Source organism: Pongo abelii, chromosome 11, assembly GCF_028885655.2.
Source record: "Pongo abelii isolate AG06213 chromosome 11, NHGRI_mPonAbe1-v2.0_pri, whole genome shotgun sequence".
NCBI lineage: Eukaryota > Metazoa > Chordata > Mammalia > Primates > Hominidae > Pongo > Pongo abelii.
Genome location: NC_071996.2, coordinates 103905331 through 103922143, shown reverse-complemented (window position 1 = coordinate 103922143; position 16813 = coordinate 103905331). Strand labels below are relative to the sequence as shown.

The window sequence follows — 16813 nt, the reverse complement described above, 5'->3', positions numbered from 1 at the left end:
TGCCCTAGCTGAGGGGCCTGGGGTAAAGGCCTGAAGTCTTCTGGCTTTCTTTCCTTCAAAAAACCCCTAGAACTCTCGGGAGCTCAGTTTGAAAACCACTTACTTCAGAGTAAATGAAAGGTTGCCCACAGTAAGGGGGTGTGGATGCAGTCTCTGCCAAGTTTTTCTGACCCTCCGCTCTTATTCAGGACAATGGAAGAACGCAACCACTACATTTTTTTGTTTGTTTCTTATTTTCTACTACTTCTTTTTTTTTGAGACAGAGTCTCATTCTGTCATCCAGGCTGGAGTGCAGGGGCGTGATCTTGGCTAACTGCAACTTCCACCTCCTGGGTTCAAGTGATTCTCATGCCTCAGCCTCCCGAGTAGCTGGGATTACAGGTGTGCACCACCACACCCGGCTAATTTTAGTATTTTTGGTAGAGACGGGGTTTCACCATGTTGACCAGGCTGGTCTCAAACTCCTGGCCTCAAGCGATCTGCATGCCCCGACCTCCCAAAGTGCTGGGATTACAGGCGTGAGCCACTGGACCTGGCCTCTTCTTTTCTTCTTTAATGAAAAGGGAAAACTGAATTTATTCACTTTGAAATGGATTTTTTTCTGGTAGGTGAGAGAAATTCCACATATATTGACCCAGGTGCTTGTATGTTTATTATAAAAAAGGTCTTATGATTTACATCAAAGAATCCCTGGTACTCAGTGAAAGACTTAATATTGGAAATGACACTGTCTTCTTCCAAAAGTCAAACAAACTTTACTTCTGGGAAAAAAAAAGCCCTGTAACACATCCTCTTGCTGATGTAAATGGAAAAGTACCAGCCGCTGCTGTGGTGTCTCTGGGCCACTACCTTCTGTTGTGAGCTCTGAAAACCCAAAGATGGAACACACAGGTAATAGACTGACAGCGGGGGCTTTATAGGACCGTGAGAGCTTGGGCTGATCATTAACTATCTGTGTTCCAGATCTTTTGTTCTCAGCCTTTTTGACTTCAAGTTTCCTTCTCTTTCTCCCCCAGCTCCCATCTTCCTGCCTCTGCTGAGCCAGGCACAGCTGGACCTAGGGAAAGCTGAGTGCCAGTGAGGCTTTGGGCTCTGTAGGAGAGGGGTTCTTTCCTCCTCAGGCTGGAAGTGGTGGTGCTTAGAGATCAGCACCCCCAAAGTTGTAAATCTGGAGGAGAGCTTGGTCATGGGGGTGGGAGCAGGGCACCTGGAGAGAAAGCCATTGGTGTGAATAGGATGTCAAGACAGCCAGATGGGTGGGCCGAACCCTTCCTGTCCCAGAGTCTCGGCAAGGATTAGTATCAGGAGCAGGAGGGCTGTGAGGCTGAGGCGATTCAACCACTTGCCTCAACAGGGCCCTGGCAGCCTTCCTGCTTCTGCCCTGCCAGGAGAGTGAATTAGGGTCATTTCTATAGCCTTGGCCAGTGCCTCTTAGGGTACCCTATTAACTAAGCTGGAGCCCATTGAGCTGACAAATAAAAAAAAATTTAAGGCGGCCTGTTGTGGATTGAACTTTGTTTCCAATGTGATCTTATTTGGAAACTGGGTCTTTGTAAATGTAATCAAGTTAAGATGAGGTCGTACTGGATTGGGGTAGACCTTAAATCTGATGACTGGTGTCCTTACAAGGAGAAGGAGGTTTGGAGACACACGTGGAGGAGACAAGCCTGTGAAGATGCAGGCAAGGGTTGGAGTGATGCATCTATAAGGCAAGGGACACCAAGGATGGCTGGTAACTACCACACTTGAGGAGAAGGCAAGAAAGTACTCTTTCCTAGACAGCCAGAAGAGCATGACCCCACTGATGCTTTATTTTGGGCATTTAGTCCCCAGAACTGTGACAGAACAACTTTCTGTCATTTTAAGCCCACCAGTGTGTGCTATGTTGCGAGGGCAGCCCTGGGGAACTAATACAGGCCCAAGAGCCTGAGAGAAGATGATTCAAAATAGAATAATCTTCACCCCTAGCAAAAGAGAGCTGTTGGAGGGGACAACTGTCAATTTGAATATTAACAAGAACATTAAACTGCATCCCCCAAAAAGACTTTCTGAAGAAAACGTAAACTAGCTAATAAACAGTCCGGCAGATGAGGATGCTCATGGTTGAAACCCAAATTAGGGACCTGGAAGACAAAGTGCAGTGAATATCTTAGCACAGGGCAAAGACGTACAGCAGTAGAACCATGAAGAGCAGGATAAGAGGTCTCTAAATGCAAGAGACCTCATGCGTAAATAGAATAGCTGAAGTAGAAAGAGGAATAGATAAAGGAGAAATAATTATTAAACATGAACCATTTTCTCTGAGCTGAAGAGCAATCTGAGTCTACAGATTGGAATGCTCCTCAAGTTCATGGCTGGATTGAAGAGAAAGGACACCCACATGGTATCACCTGATACCACATTTAAGCTCTGAGGATAATAGACTCTTACAATGTACTAGGCTGACAAGTTTTCTATGAAGGAGAATCACTTGGCATGGAGCTCTCATCTGCCACAGTGGACACTAGAGGGCAGTAGACTAGCACCTGCTGGTTGCGGAGAGGCAACAAGGGCATTGGAGACCCAGTAAGTGGAGCAAACTTCCCGCCCAGGGAAAGACCACCCCACCTCAGGAAAAAAAAAAAAATCAAACAAAACCCGGCTCAGATAAGAAGGTGAAGGGGAGAGAAAGTCTAAACGGATAAGGGCAGGCTATTTGGGAATGTGTCATATAAATGCTAAAAAGAGTCATATGGCGAGGGAAATTCAATTAACAGTCTAGAATGAACACACACACAACTGCAGTAACTTAAGGCTTGGGGACAGCTGTGGGGAGGAGGAAAAGTAAAAGAGTTACCAAAGTATTAGCTTACTGGGGAAAGGGCTGGAAATACGGGACAGATGGAGCAGGAGGCCAGGAAAGAGTAACTTTTTGCAGTGGAAATATTCGATATCTTGTTTTCAAATAGAGGTGGAGAAATACATGTCTGTCAGAGCAGGTAAATGGAAGTGAACAACTTATGGTTCAGTTGAACTTCCAAAGTAACAAGAGAAGAAACAGAATTGCTCATAGCCTGAGTACACCAGCAAAGAAACAAAAAGGAAAAAATGGAAACCACAGTGTAAAACATATAATATACATTATATACATGTAACTGAAATGATATATAATATGTATAAAATAAATATAATGGGTGTGAAGTAAATAATTAAAATTTTTAACCATCATGAGAAATCTAAATGAAATTAATCTTACCACTTAAAAATAATGATTAGCAGATTTAGTGATAAGAAATCCTCAAATCTAGGTATCCTGTATACTATTTATAAGAAAATCACTTGAAGTGATAAAAGGGAGGATAAAAATATAGACTGGTCAAAGAGGTAACACACTAATGTAAACAATAAGACAACTTGTTATGGAAGAGAATGGAAAAGATTAAAAATGTCATTGAATAACGAACCAGAAACAAATGGACTTACAGATGAATTTCATGTAATCATTAAGATAATGGCAATATTATTTAAACACTCCCTAGCATATATAAATGGAAATTCTCCCTAATTTGTTTTATACACCTAGTAAAATTTAAATATAACCCAACACAGATAGTAAAAAAGTTGCAGAAGAACCTTGTTTATGAATATAAATAGAAAAATTCTAAGTAAAATATTAGTGAATAAAATCCATCAGTGTATCAAGGGATAATATATCAAATAAGGATTATTTCTGGGACACAAGGGTGGTTCGTCAGAAATCTGTCAACTAACTTCTAACTTAGTCCATTACATCAAAAAAAGGTGGAAAACTGTGATTAAATCAATAGATGCTGTTAAGTTACTTGATAAATTCAGCAGCCATTCCTAAGAAAAACTCTAAAGAAAACAGGAAGAAACTAATGTAACAAGGCTGTTTACAAAAACCAATAACCAATAACCAATAACCAAAAAATTCAATTAAAATCAGGAATTAGATATGGATTCTCTTTCTTGCCATTGTTGTATAAGATTGCCTTGGAGGTTGTAATGTAATAGATGTAGTAAAATAATGAAAAAGTGAAATAACTGCTGGTAAACATTAATATAAACATTGACAGAGAAGAAAACTTGAACTGGTGATTGGATATAATATAAATATTAAAAAATTAATAGCTTTTGCTACTGTATAAATAAGCACTTAAGAATGGAAGTAGAAAAAATTCCATTCACAGTAGCTCCCAAACGTAGAATACGTAAGAATAAAATTAACCTCCTCCCTCCAAAAGTATAGGATCTACTTATGAAACAAAATCTGCACAAATCAAAAGACATATAATGTTCTTAGATGCAAAGTTAATAAAAAAGTAAGTTCAATTAAAATTAATATATAAATTTAATTTATGTATTACAATTTATAAATGTAAATATAAATATATTTACAATTTGAATTAGAATCCCACCTAAGTTTTTAGGAGAAATTGGATAAAATGACTCTTTTTTTTGGTATGAAACCAAATAGCTAACAAGAATGTAAAAAAATAAGGGGAGTGGCCGGGCACGGTGGCTCACACCTGTAATCCCAGGGCTTTGGGAGGCCAAGGCGGGCAGATCACGAGGTCAGGAGATTGAGACCATCCTGGATAACAGGAAGAAAACCCGTCACTACTAAAAATACAAAAAATTAGCCGGGCGTGGTGACATGTGCCTGTAGTTGCAGCTATTCGGGAAGCTGAGGCAGGGAAATTGCTTGAACCTGGCAGGTGGAGGTTGTAGTGAGCTGAGATCGCACCACTGCACTCCAGCCCGGGTGACAGGGTGAGACTCTGTCTCAAAAAAAAAAAAAAGAACATGCCATGCAGTCCATATTAATAGGGTATTAGTATAAGGATAGACAACTAGATAATTGGAACTAAGGAAAGACTCTAAAAATAAATCACTATATATAGATATGAATTTAATAAATGACAAAGAGGAAGTGTCTCATAGGATATTCCCTAGCAGGTGAATTAAATGACTGACTTGGTGACCAGAGTCCTTTGACTGTAAGTTTTGGGGAATATTAGATATTAAATAGCTATTAACACTACAATTAACACCTAGGCATTCCTATGACATTTTGGGATAAACTTATGTTTTCTCATACTGTTGCCTTACAGATAGATTCAGCTTGTGTCAACTCGGGGCTCAGGGCTTTAGAACTCTGCAGAAAGAAACCCAGGGAAGTCCCATTCCCTGATGGCACATTTCAGCCTAGGTAGGGCAACTGTGTGGGGCAGTGTTTGCTCCCAGAAGTCCTTGCTGGGTTATTGATGCCTCTCAGGCTGCACTGCAGTTCAGTTTCTTTGCCCAGCTCTGCTTCTTCAAACTTCCTCTCCTAGGTGTTGATCCATAAGAAACATCCTACTCTCCAAACTCTGTGTCAGCCTCTGGAGAACTCCACCTATGGTACTGTGTGTTCTAAGAGTGTGAAAAATATGGCCAGTTTATATCACTGAAAGTATCAAGTACAGATAAATTATTTTTCCTTAAAAGAAACAACATATTTGGTCTACCATTGATGGACATTTAGGTTGATTCTATGTCTTTGCTGTTGCACATAGTGCTGCAATGAACATATGTGTACATGCAAATGTGGTACATATAAACAGTGGAATACTATACAGCCATAAAAAAGAATGAGGTCATGTTCTTTGCAGGAACATTGAGGGAGCTGGAGGCCATTATCCTTAGCAAACTAAGGAATAATAACTACTAGGAAGAATAACTCTGATAGATCTGTGTGGTGGGCCAGGAAGTGACCCACTGATCTGTGTGATCCATTTCCACTCAAATCTTCCATGAGGAAGGGCTTGTGCCCTGCCCGGGAGTGAGGTCCGCACATACCCTCAGCTGCCAGTTCCTTCAGGGGCTGCCTCAGGGCAGACAGCCTCTTCCTCAAGGTCATGCCCTTCCCAGGGCAGTCTCATTGGGGCACATTTCAGAAAGGCTGAGATAGAGTTTGGGGAGTAGGATGTTTCTTAGGGATCAACACCTGGTAGAGGAAGATGGGAGAAGCAGAGCTGATTAAAGGCAGAAATTGAACAGCAGTGTGACCCTGAGAGGAACAGAAAACCAATATGGCATGTTCTCACTTATACACAGGAGCTAAATGATGAGAACACATGGACACATAGAGGGGAACAACACACACTGGGGCTACTGAGAGGGTGGAGTGTGGGAGGAGGGAGAAGATCAGAAAAAATAACTATTGGGTACTAGGCTTGGTACCTGGGTGACAAAATAATCTGTACAACAAGCGTCCATGATACAAGTTTACCTATATAGCCAACCTGCACATGTACCCTGAACTTAAATATTAAAAAAAAAAAAAAAATAGAGAAGCAACATAGGCCTCTAAGACCCTGTCCCAGACATTCTTGAACTTTTCCAAAACCTGAGTGCATGTGAGTGTCGGCAGTTTCAAGATACTGAAAGGAAATCAACTCCATCCCTACTACTATTCACTCAGCTTCATTTTCCCAGTTTTTGTAAGGTGATGCAAAACAGCTCCATCATAAAATTTGGCTCAGAAGAATTAGGATATCTTTGGCCACACAGGCACTTTAACCTGAAAGGAGAAGCACAGCAAGTGTGGTAACTGCCACACATCGTTTCTCTTCTGATAAACTTTTATTAAATCCACAATGAAGCATCAGTAATGATAACCAGTAACAGGCACTAGCAGTTTTGCCCAGAGTTAATGATCAAAGGCTTTTATCATTAAAAGGGTGCTTGATCATTTACAGAATCTACTGGTTAAAAAGATGGCATCTTATACTTTTAGCCCAGCTCTCACTGTAATAACATTTTAGAATTGGACACACAATGATAGATATTTATCTAAATTAGTGACATGAATTAAGTGTGTAATAGAACAGGCACTCTAAATTGTCAATCTAATTTTTAAAGGCATTAGGATATTAATCCTATGTTTGAAACCTGCTATTCTTTAACACGCACTATTTTTTTGAATACTTTCCCATCCTAATTCTTCAAGTTAATAAAATACTGCTGAAATGATCAGACTTATTTTGTAAAAATGCAATTTCTGTGATATCAGAGGCCTTGTCCTTACAGTCTATGAAGTATAACACTTCTGTAATTAATTTATGTTTGTGGTAAATGTGTCTTCCTATTTTACTGTTAGAAAAATATACCAGTGACCCTATTTTTGCTGTTCTGTCTGGCACAATGAGTTTTTGTGGGTTAGGTTCTGGGCAATCTAGATTATTGAATGAATTCAAACACTTAAAGACTCCCTCTCTCTCCTCTCAGAATAAGAGACATTGAAAAAAACAGAATGAGACATGGCTTGGTGAGCCTTTTTCTTTGGAAAGAAGTCTTTCCTTTCTACCACCCGACTTCTCTTCTAACCTGGTCTGACACACATCTAAACTTATCCTTCTGTCATAAAATTACTATTAATAGTTGCAGAGCTTTAATATCTAGCACACAGATCCCTGACAAATGCTTATTTATTTATTTATTTATTTATTTATTTATTTATTTATTTGTGTTTTCAGTACAGAAGTTTCTTTTCTTATTTGTGTTTGCAAACCTCACATGAGTCTGAACATCATCTCTGGTATAAGACTACATTTCTGCAGGAAAATGCAATGTAAAACAGCTAAGAAATAACCAAAAAATAACCCTGAGGATTTCGTGCCCCTTTGATGGCAAAAGGAAGATAGTGCTGATTTCACCTTTTGGACACTAAGCCAAAACAAGGGACTCAAAAGTGATTTGAGATCATTGTTTTACTCAGCATGAACAATGATCCCCTGGCCTCCCAGGTGAGGAAGAAGTTGTACCATGGACATGGCTCATGGCAGATGAGGACCAGTTGGAGGCTTTGGATGGTTACTTCCCAAAGCCTCTTCTAAATGGACCATGTGGGGGTGGCAGGAACCCAAGGACTGTGGTGCGTTTGTAGTGCTGGAGATAGCTCTTACCCACTCCCAAGAGCTGATGGCAAGCTTTCAACTTCACATTCAGAGACCTCACATCAGTGGCTTGGCCAGGGTAGGGGTATTTACACCATAGAAATGGCCAAACAGCATAAATCAGGGTTTTTTCCATTACTAGCACACCATTGGCTTTGGGGGAATCCATTCCTCAGAGTTTTGCAGGTGGACAATTTTACTGAACTTTGGGCAGATTTCTGAAGAACAAAGCATGAATAGTCTCTCTTAAGTTGTTCCAGATTAATAAAAACTCTATCATGCTTTCAAATCATGCTGATGTAGATTTTCAGGATAATGTAAACGAAAATGAGAATTTTTGAGTTTTTGATTCTAAGCTTTATTATACCTTTTGGTGAAAATTTGCATCCTAAAATATAGTCATGTAGTGATCTAAACCACAGAGAATACCTAAACGATGCTAAAATTATCATTGACAATTGGGAGCCAACCTGTATTTTGTTCTGATTTGAGGCTTTTAAGGTCAATCATGTATTCTTTCATTTTCTAGAAAACATAGGCTTAAGACACACGGATGGACCAAGGTGTAAATGTCGAAGGGTCATCTCTGGAAATCTAAAAAAGATCAAAAGAAGAAAGATAGTTGTTAATAAAACGTTATTATATTAAAATGCTGTAATTCAGAAGACAAATTATTATTATTATTTTTTGATACAGAATCTCGCTGTTGTCCAGGCTGGAGTGCAGTGGCATGATCTCGGCTGACTGCAACCTCCACCTCTTGGGTTTAAGCGATTCTTGTGCCTCAGCAAACTGAGTACCTGGGATTACAGGCATGCACTACCATGCCCAGCTAATTTTTGTGTTTTTAGTAGAGATGGAGTTTCACCATGTTGGCCAGGCTGGCCTCAAACTCCTGGCCTCAAGTGATCCACCCACCTCAGCAACCCCAATTGCTGGGATTACAGGCGTGAGCCATCATGCCTGGCCGGAAGACAAATTATGTTATTTAAAAATGAACAAGTCAATGTCCATTTTATTCATATCAAAATTATATAATTCTCATATTTGTTTCAGTCCTTGAATCATAAACCTTCTTATCCTCATAAACTTCTGTTTGGGATAAGATGCAACTTACTCAGAAGCCCCGTAATTTCCAAGTCATAAAGTGCAATCTAATTTTAAACCAAAGTCTCACTTAGGGCTACAGAAAGCAGTTCAATAGAGGACTAGGCTTGAATGCTAGTTCCGGGTATATTTTTAGCCACTGGAAAATAGAAGTGTACTCTGTGATTACAAGGCATATCAAGGTGTGCCCAGTGACTTGATATTTTCATTTAAGTTATTTTTATTAGTTTGCTTAACAAATACTTTCTGCATGATTGACCAGATCAGATGTCTAGTTAATGTAATTTGGTTACTGAGGTAATCAAAAATACCACATCAGCTACATTTTGATAAAATGTTTAAAGAAGCAACCTACCATGCCCATTTGCTGCTAACACTGGCTCAATTAAGTGTGTTTTTCTTTGGGGTCTGAAAGAATCAAATCATAATTTGAAGAGGCTTCCTCACTTTGCAGTTGTTAAGAAGCACACATGGAGGCCTGGCGCAATGGCTCACGCCTGTAACCCCAGCACTTTGGGAGGCCGAGGTGGGTGGATCACAAGGTCAGGAGCTCAAGACCAGCCTGACGAAACCCTGTCTCTACTAAAACTTCAAAAATTAGCCGGGCGTGGTAGTACACACCTGGAATCCCAGCTACTTGGGAGGCTGAGGCAGGAGAATTGTTTGAACCCGGGAGGCAGAGGTTGCAGTGAGCCAAGATCGTGCCACTGCACTCCAGCTTGGGTGACAGGGCAAGACTCCATCTTGAAAAAAAAAAAAAAGAAAAAGCGCACATGAAGTGGCAGGTGAGGGCAAAGTGAGAATTTTCACTGAAAAAGATGAACCTGCCCTGTAACATCGTCATGGTTGTCAGATCCATACCAACAACCTGAAAGTCCATGACAACAATAGCGGCCTCCCTTACCATGTCGGCGAACTGATCCACACAGGTCATCCGAATCATCTCAGGGGTTGCCGGGCTACTCAGGACGAGAGAGCCCCCTCTCTCTGCGGGCAGCAGCCACCGCGTCGTATATGGCAAACAACACGGAGGACCCCAAGAACATTCCAGCCTCACCCAATCCCTGAGAGAAGAACAAAAGGCTGTCAGGAATGCACGGTTCTTTTAGGACTAATTTGTATATACACACACACACACACACACACACACACACACACACACACATTCTCCTCTGGCTTTATAAGTGCTTCCAAATTGCCAGAATCAAATTCCCCCGCATGGTGATTTGGGTGTCCACTTCAGAGTAGCTGGTGAAAATGCAATTTGGTTACTGAGTTAATCAAAATACCACATCAGCTGATGTGAGGGGAGGGGCTAAAACTCCTGTTGCCTTTAGTGCCCTGTAGGATGCTCCAACCATAATGGTAACTTGAAAGCATCCAATCTATGCCAGGGAAGTTACCACACATGAAAAGAGGCAACCACCTCACTGTCTTTCAAGTTCAACTGCAAAGATTGTGATTGTTTCATTTTGGCCTTGAGTTAGACACAAATGCTTTTGAGTTACCATTATGGTGACATTATATTTCAAATGATTCACCAATGCTTTTTTGTACTGATTTTTCTTCCTGCTTTCTTGCAGGTAATCTGGTCTATGATCTGTGTCCAAGGTCCTGGTGGAGGGATGAGACAAAGGCTGGAAGCAGATAAAGGCTTCCCCAGGCTTTGGTTGTTGTCAAAATTCCAGGTTCCTCTGAGGCAAATATGGAGGGAGAAAGGGGGCCGGTAGGCAGAAGGGTTCCTCTGAGGCCGGGAGAAGGGGTGACAGTCGAGGGGTCTGGCTCCCTAGTTGGAGCAGAACTGGCAGGGAGGCAGCTAGACCCCAAGTGGCAGGATTGTGTGCTGTGTTGGGCCAGCTTAGAAATGCCCATGGCCAAAGTCTGGTGTAGAAGTGGAGGCAGAGACCATTCAGATAGGAAGTCTCACCTTCCTAGCAATCGCGAGCTACTCCCAGGAAAGAGGGAATCCTCTGGAAACCTGAGGTTAAAGTTACCACCTGTCTGTCCAGATGTGGGCTCAGACCAGAACATAAGTTGGGGAAGTTGTGTTTTTTCTCACACTTGTATGTGAGAGCCCTTTCTTGCCAAGGTCTTTATGGGCCAGTTGAAGGCCTCTTGCTCCAGGAAGCATGGCACCAACACCTCAGATATCAATGGCTATGAACACCTCAGAGCAAAGAGTCAGGGAGAAAGTTGGTCAAAAGCCCATTTTGACTTGCAGATGGTGTGGAAGAGGCAGTGTCAGCAAGAACTGTGTCTGGAGGACAGGTGGGAACAGTGCAGAAAAGCTCTGGGTGGATGGAATTTGCCTACAATGTGAGTTTATCTCACAATGGCACTTAGTCTCATGAGCCAAGTTGTTCATTGCCTTCTTGACCCTTGTTTGGTTTAGATTTGTTTCATGGTCTCTAGCAAAACATGAAGATCCGGCTTAGGCTTCTGGAGTCAGTGTCACTCTGCCACAAGCATGCTTTTCTTTTCTCTTTCTCCTTTTGGGATTTGCAGTTCAAAGGACATAGTAAATTCAGGGGATGGTTTCATAATTTCTTGCAAGAGGAAATTGTTATGGGGTGAACTGTGTCCTCCTCAAATTCACCTGGTGAAGTCCCAATCCCCAGCACTGCAGAATGGAACTGTATTTGGAGAAGAGGGCTTTACAGAGATGACTAAGTTAAAATGAGGTCATTCAGGCAGGCCCCAATCCAACATGACAGGTGTCCTTATAGGAAGAGGAAATTTGGACACAGACACATACAGAGGGATGATCATGTGAAGAAAAGGGAAGAAGATGGCTGACTACAAGCCAAGAAAAAAGGCCGTGGAGAAAACCAACCTGGCAACACCTTGGTAGCGGACTTCCAGTCTCCAGAACTGTGAGAAAATAAATCTTTATTGTTTAAACCACCCAGTCTGTGGTACTTTGTTATGGCAGCCACAGCCAGCTAACACAGAGGTTTAAGTTCTTACCTTGGATGAGTAGATGGCTATGGGATTTTGGGAACGCACCAAAGTGACATAGAACTCTTCTGCTATCTCAGTGACAGTGGGGATTTTGTAGTCATCTGGACTCCGAGAATAAAGCACACCTTCTGGGGAGTATTTCAGTTCTTCTATGGTATAGAATCCCATGCCTTGAATAAATGCTCCCTCAATCTACGGCCAAAAATTTCACAGGTTATAAGAATTTGATATTGGTTGAATAAATATTACAGTGTGAATAAATGTGGAGCTCTGGATCATAATAAGCCATTCTTTTTTTTTTTTTTTGAGACGGAGTCTTGCTCTGTCACCTAGGCTGGAGTGCAATGGTGCAATCTCGGCTCAGTGCAACCTCTGCCTTCTGGGTTCAAGCAATTCTCTTGCCTCAGCCTCCTGAGTAGCTGAGATTACAGGCGCCCACCACCATACCCTGCTAATTTTTGTATTTTTAGTAGAGACGGGGTTTCACCATGTTGGTCAGGCTGGTCTCGAACTCCTGACCTTGTGATCCGCCCTCCTCACCCTCCCAAAGCACTGGGATTATAGGCGTGAGCCACCGCGCCCAGCCAATAAGCCATTCTTGAAAGCACTGCAGTGGATTTTACAACGGGTCCTTTAGAACTGGTGCCTGCCACCTTGCCTGGCCTCATCCTCAGGTACCTCACACTCCAGGTGCCTGACATTGGCTACATTCCTGCTAATTCTCCAAACCCACCAGCTTCTTTCTCATCTCTGAGTCTTGGTAAATGCAGTTTCTCCTGACTGTCTTCACCCCTTCCCACCCCAACTTGTCCACCTGGCACACTCCTATTCCTCCTCCACATTTCAGCTAAAGGATTAGGGCCCCTTTGGCATCTTAAGATCCTTCCAGCACTCCCTAGTTGGATTTAGGAACTGCTTCCTCCAGGCTCACTGCACCTGGAACACACTCCTGCCCATGGTGGAGCTTGGAGGGTATTTCATTGTTCACCTCTCACTCTCACTCTCCTCCCCTCTCTCACTAGCTTATGAGCATCTCAGGCCTGGCTTTCTTATATTCTGTTCTTAGCATGGTGCCTGGCACATAGGTTCTCCATAAATGTCTATTGAAGTAGATGAAAAAGAAGTTAACATTGAGGGAATACGAAGTACAATAAATAGAATTAGGACACTGTAATTCATTATAATATCTGGATTTGTCGACTTTTCTTTTCTTTCTTTCTTTCTTTTTTTTTTTGTTTGAGAGATGGAGTCTTGTTCTGTCATCCAGGCTGGAGTGCAGTGGTGCGACCTTGGCTCATTGCAACCGCCGCCTCCCAGGTTCAAGCGATTCTCCTGCTCAGCTTCCCAAGTAGCTGAGACTACAGGCATGTGCCACCACACCCAGCTACTTTTTGTATTTTTTTAAGTAGAGATGGGGTTTCACTATGTGTTGGCCAGGCTGGTCTCAAACTCCTGACCTCAGGTGATCCACCCACATTGGCCTCCCAAAGTGCTGAGATTATAGGCGTGAGCCACCGCACCCGGCTGACTTTTCTTCATGTTACCAGGGAGACTAGATCAATGCTAAACAGGGTAGATTGGAAGAAATAACTATATTTATTAAAAGCCATGATGAGCTCTATTTACATACATTTATGCTCCAGGAAAAAGGTTGCTTTAGGAAAAAGGTTGCTTTTAAAGCGACCTTTTAAAAAAATTGGAGAGTTAACAAATTGGAGAGTTACAGTTTCCATTTTTATTAAAACATGAAATGTAGGAATAAGGTAAGTAAATTTAAATGCTAAATTTGGAAATAACAATGCGTGTCTCTAAAGGGAAAGATCAAAGCCCAAGAGATTCAGCCTAACACACTTCTGGCTTTCTTCCCTTTTCTGATGGGGTAAATGTAGGGTTTTCCTGATCATCTTCCTTTTTGCATTTGCTTAAGCAATAACGAGGGAGGAATTAGCTGGGAGGAGGGGAAAAGAAATGGGGAGAGAAGGTAGGGCCTGGGGCTAGCAGTAGTTCTCAAACTTACAGGCTTAAGAGCAATTTTCACCTAACAAAATTGTGCTAGGCCATAACAGCCCGGCACAATTATGATGGAGTACGTCTGGGCCTGGGGTGGGCCCAGGAATTCGTGTTTTCAATAAGCACTACAGGAGCTTCTGTTGCAGTGTCTAAGGGCCATATTTTGAGAAACACTGGGGGACCAATCAAATTGTTCCTTGTAAAGCCCATCAGCCCAGCTAGCGAGGTAAACCAGTCTCTTAGGACCCAGGATGGTGAGAAGCTGCTGGCAGACGAAAGCACCATATGTCAGGGTTTGACGCCAGGCTACTTAAGCGCTCCCGGTTGCTACTTAGTTGCAGACTGTGGACCAACTGTCTTGGCCTCACCTGGGAGCTGGTTAGCAGGTCTAGGGCAAGCCAATGTGGCTGGTCTGTTGGCCCCACTTTGAGTAACAGGGCTAGAAAAAAGCAAGGCTGTGCCAACAGCTGGGAAGGTTTCAACACCAAGTTTAAAAAGACTTTGGGTGAGTTAATTTTATTTATTTGCAAGATAAAAATCAGAATTAAATTCAGCAAGTGGGGGAAATTGTGTTTAAACTTTTTTTTTCTTAAATTTCTGTAAATTGTGCAGTCTGTTTAAACTCAATATTAATATGAACACTAACGTAACTTTATTATATCGATGTAATGTTCTAATTATGAACATATCAATGCTAATTGAAGAAAAATTAGAAAACACAGAGAATCATAAAGCAGAATAAATCATATATATTCCTGCCATGTAGATAAACCATTAACTTTTTCTTGAATTTACTTTCAGTATTTTTTCTACGTGTTGTATGCATGTGCATAATAGACAGTACGTATTACAGAATATTTGCACTAGATATGAACAAGGTTTGGAGCATGGCCGGATGCGGTGGCTCATGCCTGTAATCCCAGCACTTTGGGAGGCCGAGGCGGAAGGACTGCTTCAGGCCAGGAGTTCAAGACCAGCCTGGCCAACATGGTGAGACCCCTGTCTCTACTAAATATACAAAAATTAGCCAGGTATGGTGGTGGGCACCTGCAATCCTAGCTACTCAGGAAGCTGAGGCAGGAGAATCGCTTGAACCCGGGAAGCTGAGGTTGCAGTGAGCTGAGACTGTGCCACTGCACTCCAGCCTGGGTGACAGAGTGAGACTCCATCCCTCAAAAAAGGTTTAGAGCATGTTGGAAAATAGTATTCTGAGTGAATAGCTGCTAAATGGGATTGAGCATAAGTCCCTGTGGGGTGGTTCTGGAATCACTCACCTGTCCAATATCCAGGGCTGGGTTTATGCTGAAAGCGGCATCCATGAAGATGTCGGTCCTAAGAAGCTGTGCCAGAGAAAATAGATAATGGAAAATATTACTTATTTAAAATAAATGTTTACTAAAATTATGTACCTATCCCTAGTTTTTCATTGGGAGGATCAAGGTTATTGTTATTTACAATGTTGATTATTCTTTACCGTGTTAGTGTTTACATGGAAGATGGTGTAATAGAAACATCAGTCTTTACCTTATGAGCCCCCGTGAGACAGTCGACTTCAACCTCAGAACAGGCTGCTCCATAAACATAATACGGGTAAGCATTACCTTCCCCCTTCTCCCAGTCCATATTTGTTTGGTAGCCTCTGAGAAGAGAAATCAGGAGTGAGGAGAAGAGGCACTTTTCCCACTCGTGGTTGGATCACCCCATGGTGTGGAATCTTGGAGATGAGCAGAGCAGAAGGGCTGCCCCGCAGGGGCTCCAGGCAGCATCTGCACCCAGTGGCTGGAGGCCTCCCCATCTTCTCTTGCAAGGACCACGAGGTCAGGGCCGCAAGGCTCCACCGAAGACACGGGGAGAAGATCAGCTGGTATTGGACCCCTGCCCTCCAGTACACAGTTCCTGGGATGGGCCAGGACATGTATAGACAGCTGTGGTGTCCCTCCTGGTGTCCCTCCCGGCTGCTGAACAGCTGCTGCCTCTGGATTGTTCCCAGCCCCTGGCCCTCCCCCAGATCTCCTTCCCCACCCTCCACGACCCCATGACTTAAGGAGTTAACACTGAGCACAGCAGAGCTCCGGCACTATCTGGACATCTGTCCAGACTGATGAGTGCACATCACCCCTGCCCAAGTGTAGTTTAAACCAAAGTAAAAATGCCGTTTACTTGAAATATCCAGTAGCTGAGAGACTGATGGATTCTTCAAAGGCTTTTGCAATCTGAAAGAGATGATGAGTTACAAAAAAATATAAATTTGGGGAAAGTAATGGAAATGCCTTCCATGCTGGGCTTGCCTTCTCTTGTTTGTCCCAAGTTCTGCACCCACACTTCCCTGCAGTGAGACCTAGGCCTGGGTACAAGCTGCAAGTCATGCTTTTCAATGGAGGTTTTTAAGGGCAGCTGCTAGCTGTACTCTGGGACTCTGTTTTGCAGGGCTGCTGCACAGTGTAAAGTTTAGTTTATTATTTTTCACACTTTTTGGCTTTTTTTTTTTTGAGACAGGGTCTCGCTCTCTCACCCAGACTGGAGTGCGGTGGCCCAATCTTAGCTCACCACAACCTCCACCTCCTAGGCTCAAGGGATTCTCCTCCCTCAGCCTCCCGAGTAGCTAGGACTACAGGCACACACCACTACTGTCTGGCTAATTTTTGTATTTTTAGTAGAGGTGGGATTTCACCATGTTGGCCAGGCTGGTCTCGAATTCCTGACCTCAAATGATCCACCCGCCTCAGCCTCCCAAAGTGCTGGGATGATAGGTGTGAGCTACTGTGACTGGCCACTTTTTGGCTTTTTAAATTAGG

The 16813-nt window shown here is 42.6% G+C and overlaps 1 protein-coding gene across 1 annotated transcript in view; it reads right to left on the bottom strand.

Moving 5' to 3' along the window:
- Positions 1 to 8480: 8480 nt before the first annotated feature.
- Positions 8481 to 16813, bottom strand: part of AOX4 (aldehyde oxidase 4) — a 71857-nt gene continuing 63524 nt past the window's right edge. The window contains 7 exon segments of the mRNA XM_009237952.2: positions 8481 to 8534; positions 9952 to 10018; positions 10020 to 10111; positions 12015 to 12200; positions 15293 to 15358; positions 15543 to 15657; positions 16179 to 16231. Coding sequence (XP_009236227.2) covers positions 8481 to 8534; positions 9952 to 10018; positions 10020 to 10111; positions 12015 to 12200; positions 15293 to 15358; positions 15543 to 15657; positions 16179 to 16231 — 633 coding nt within the window.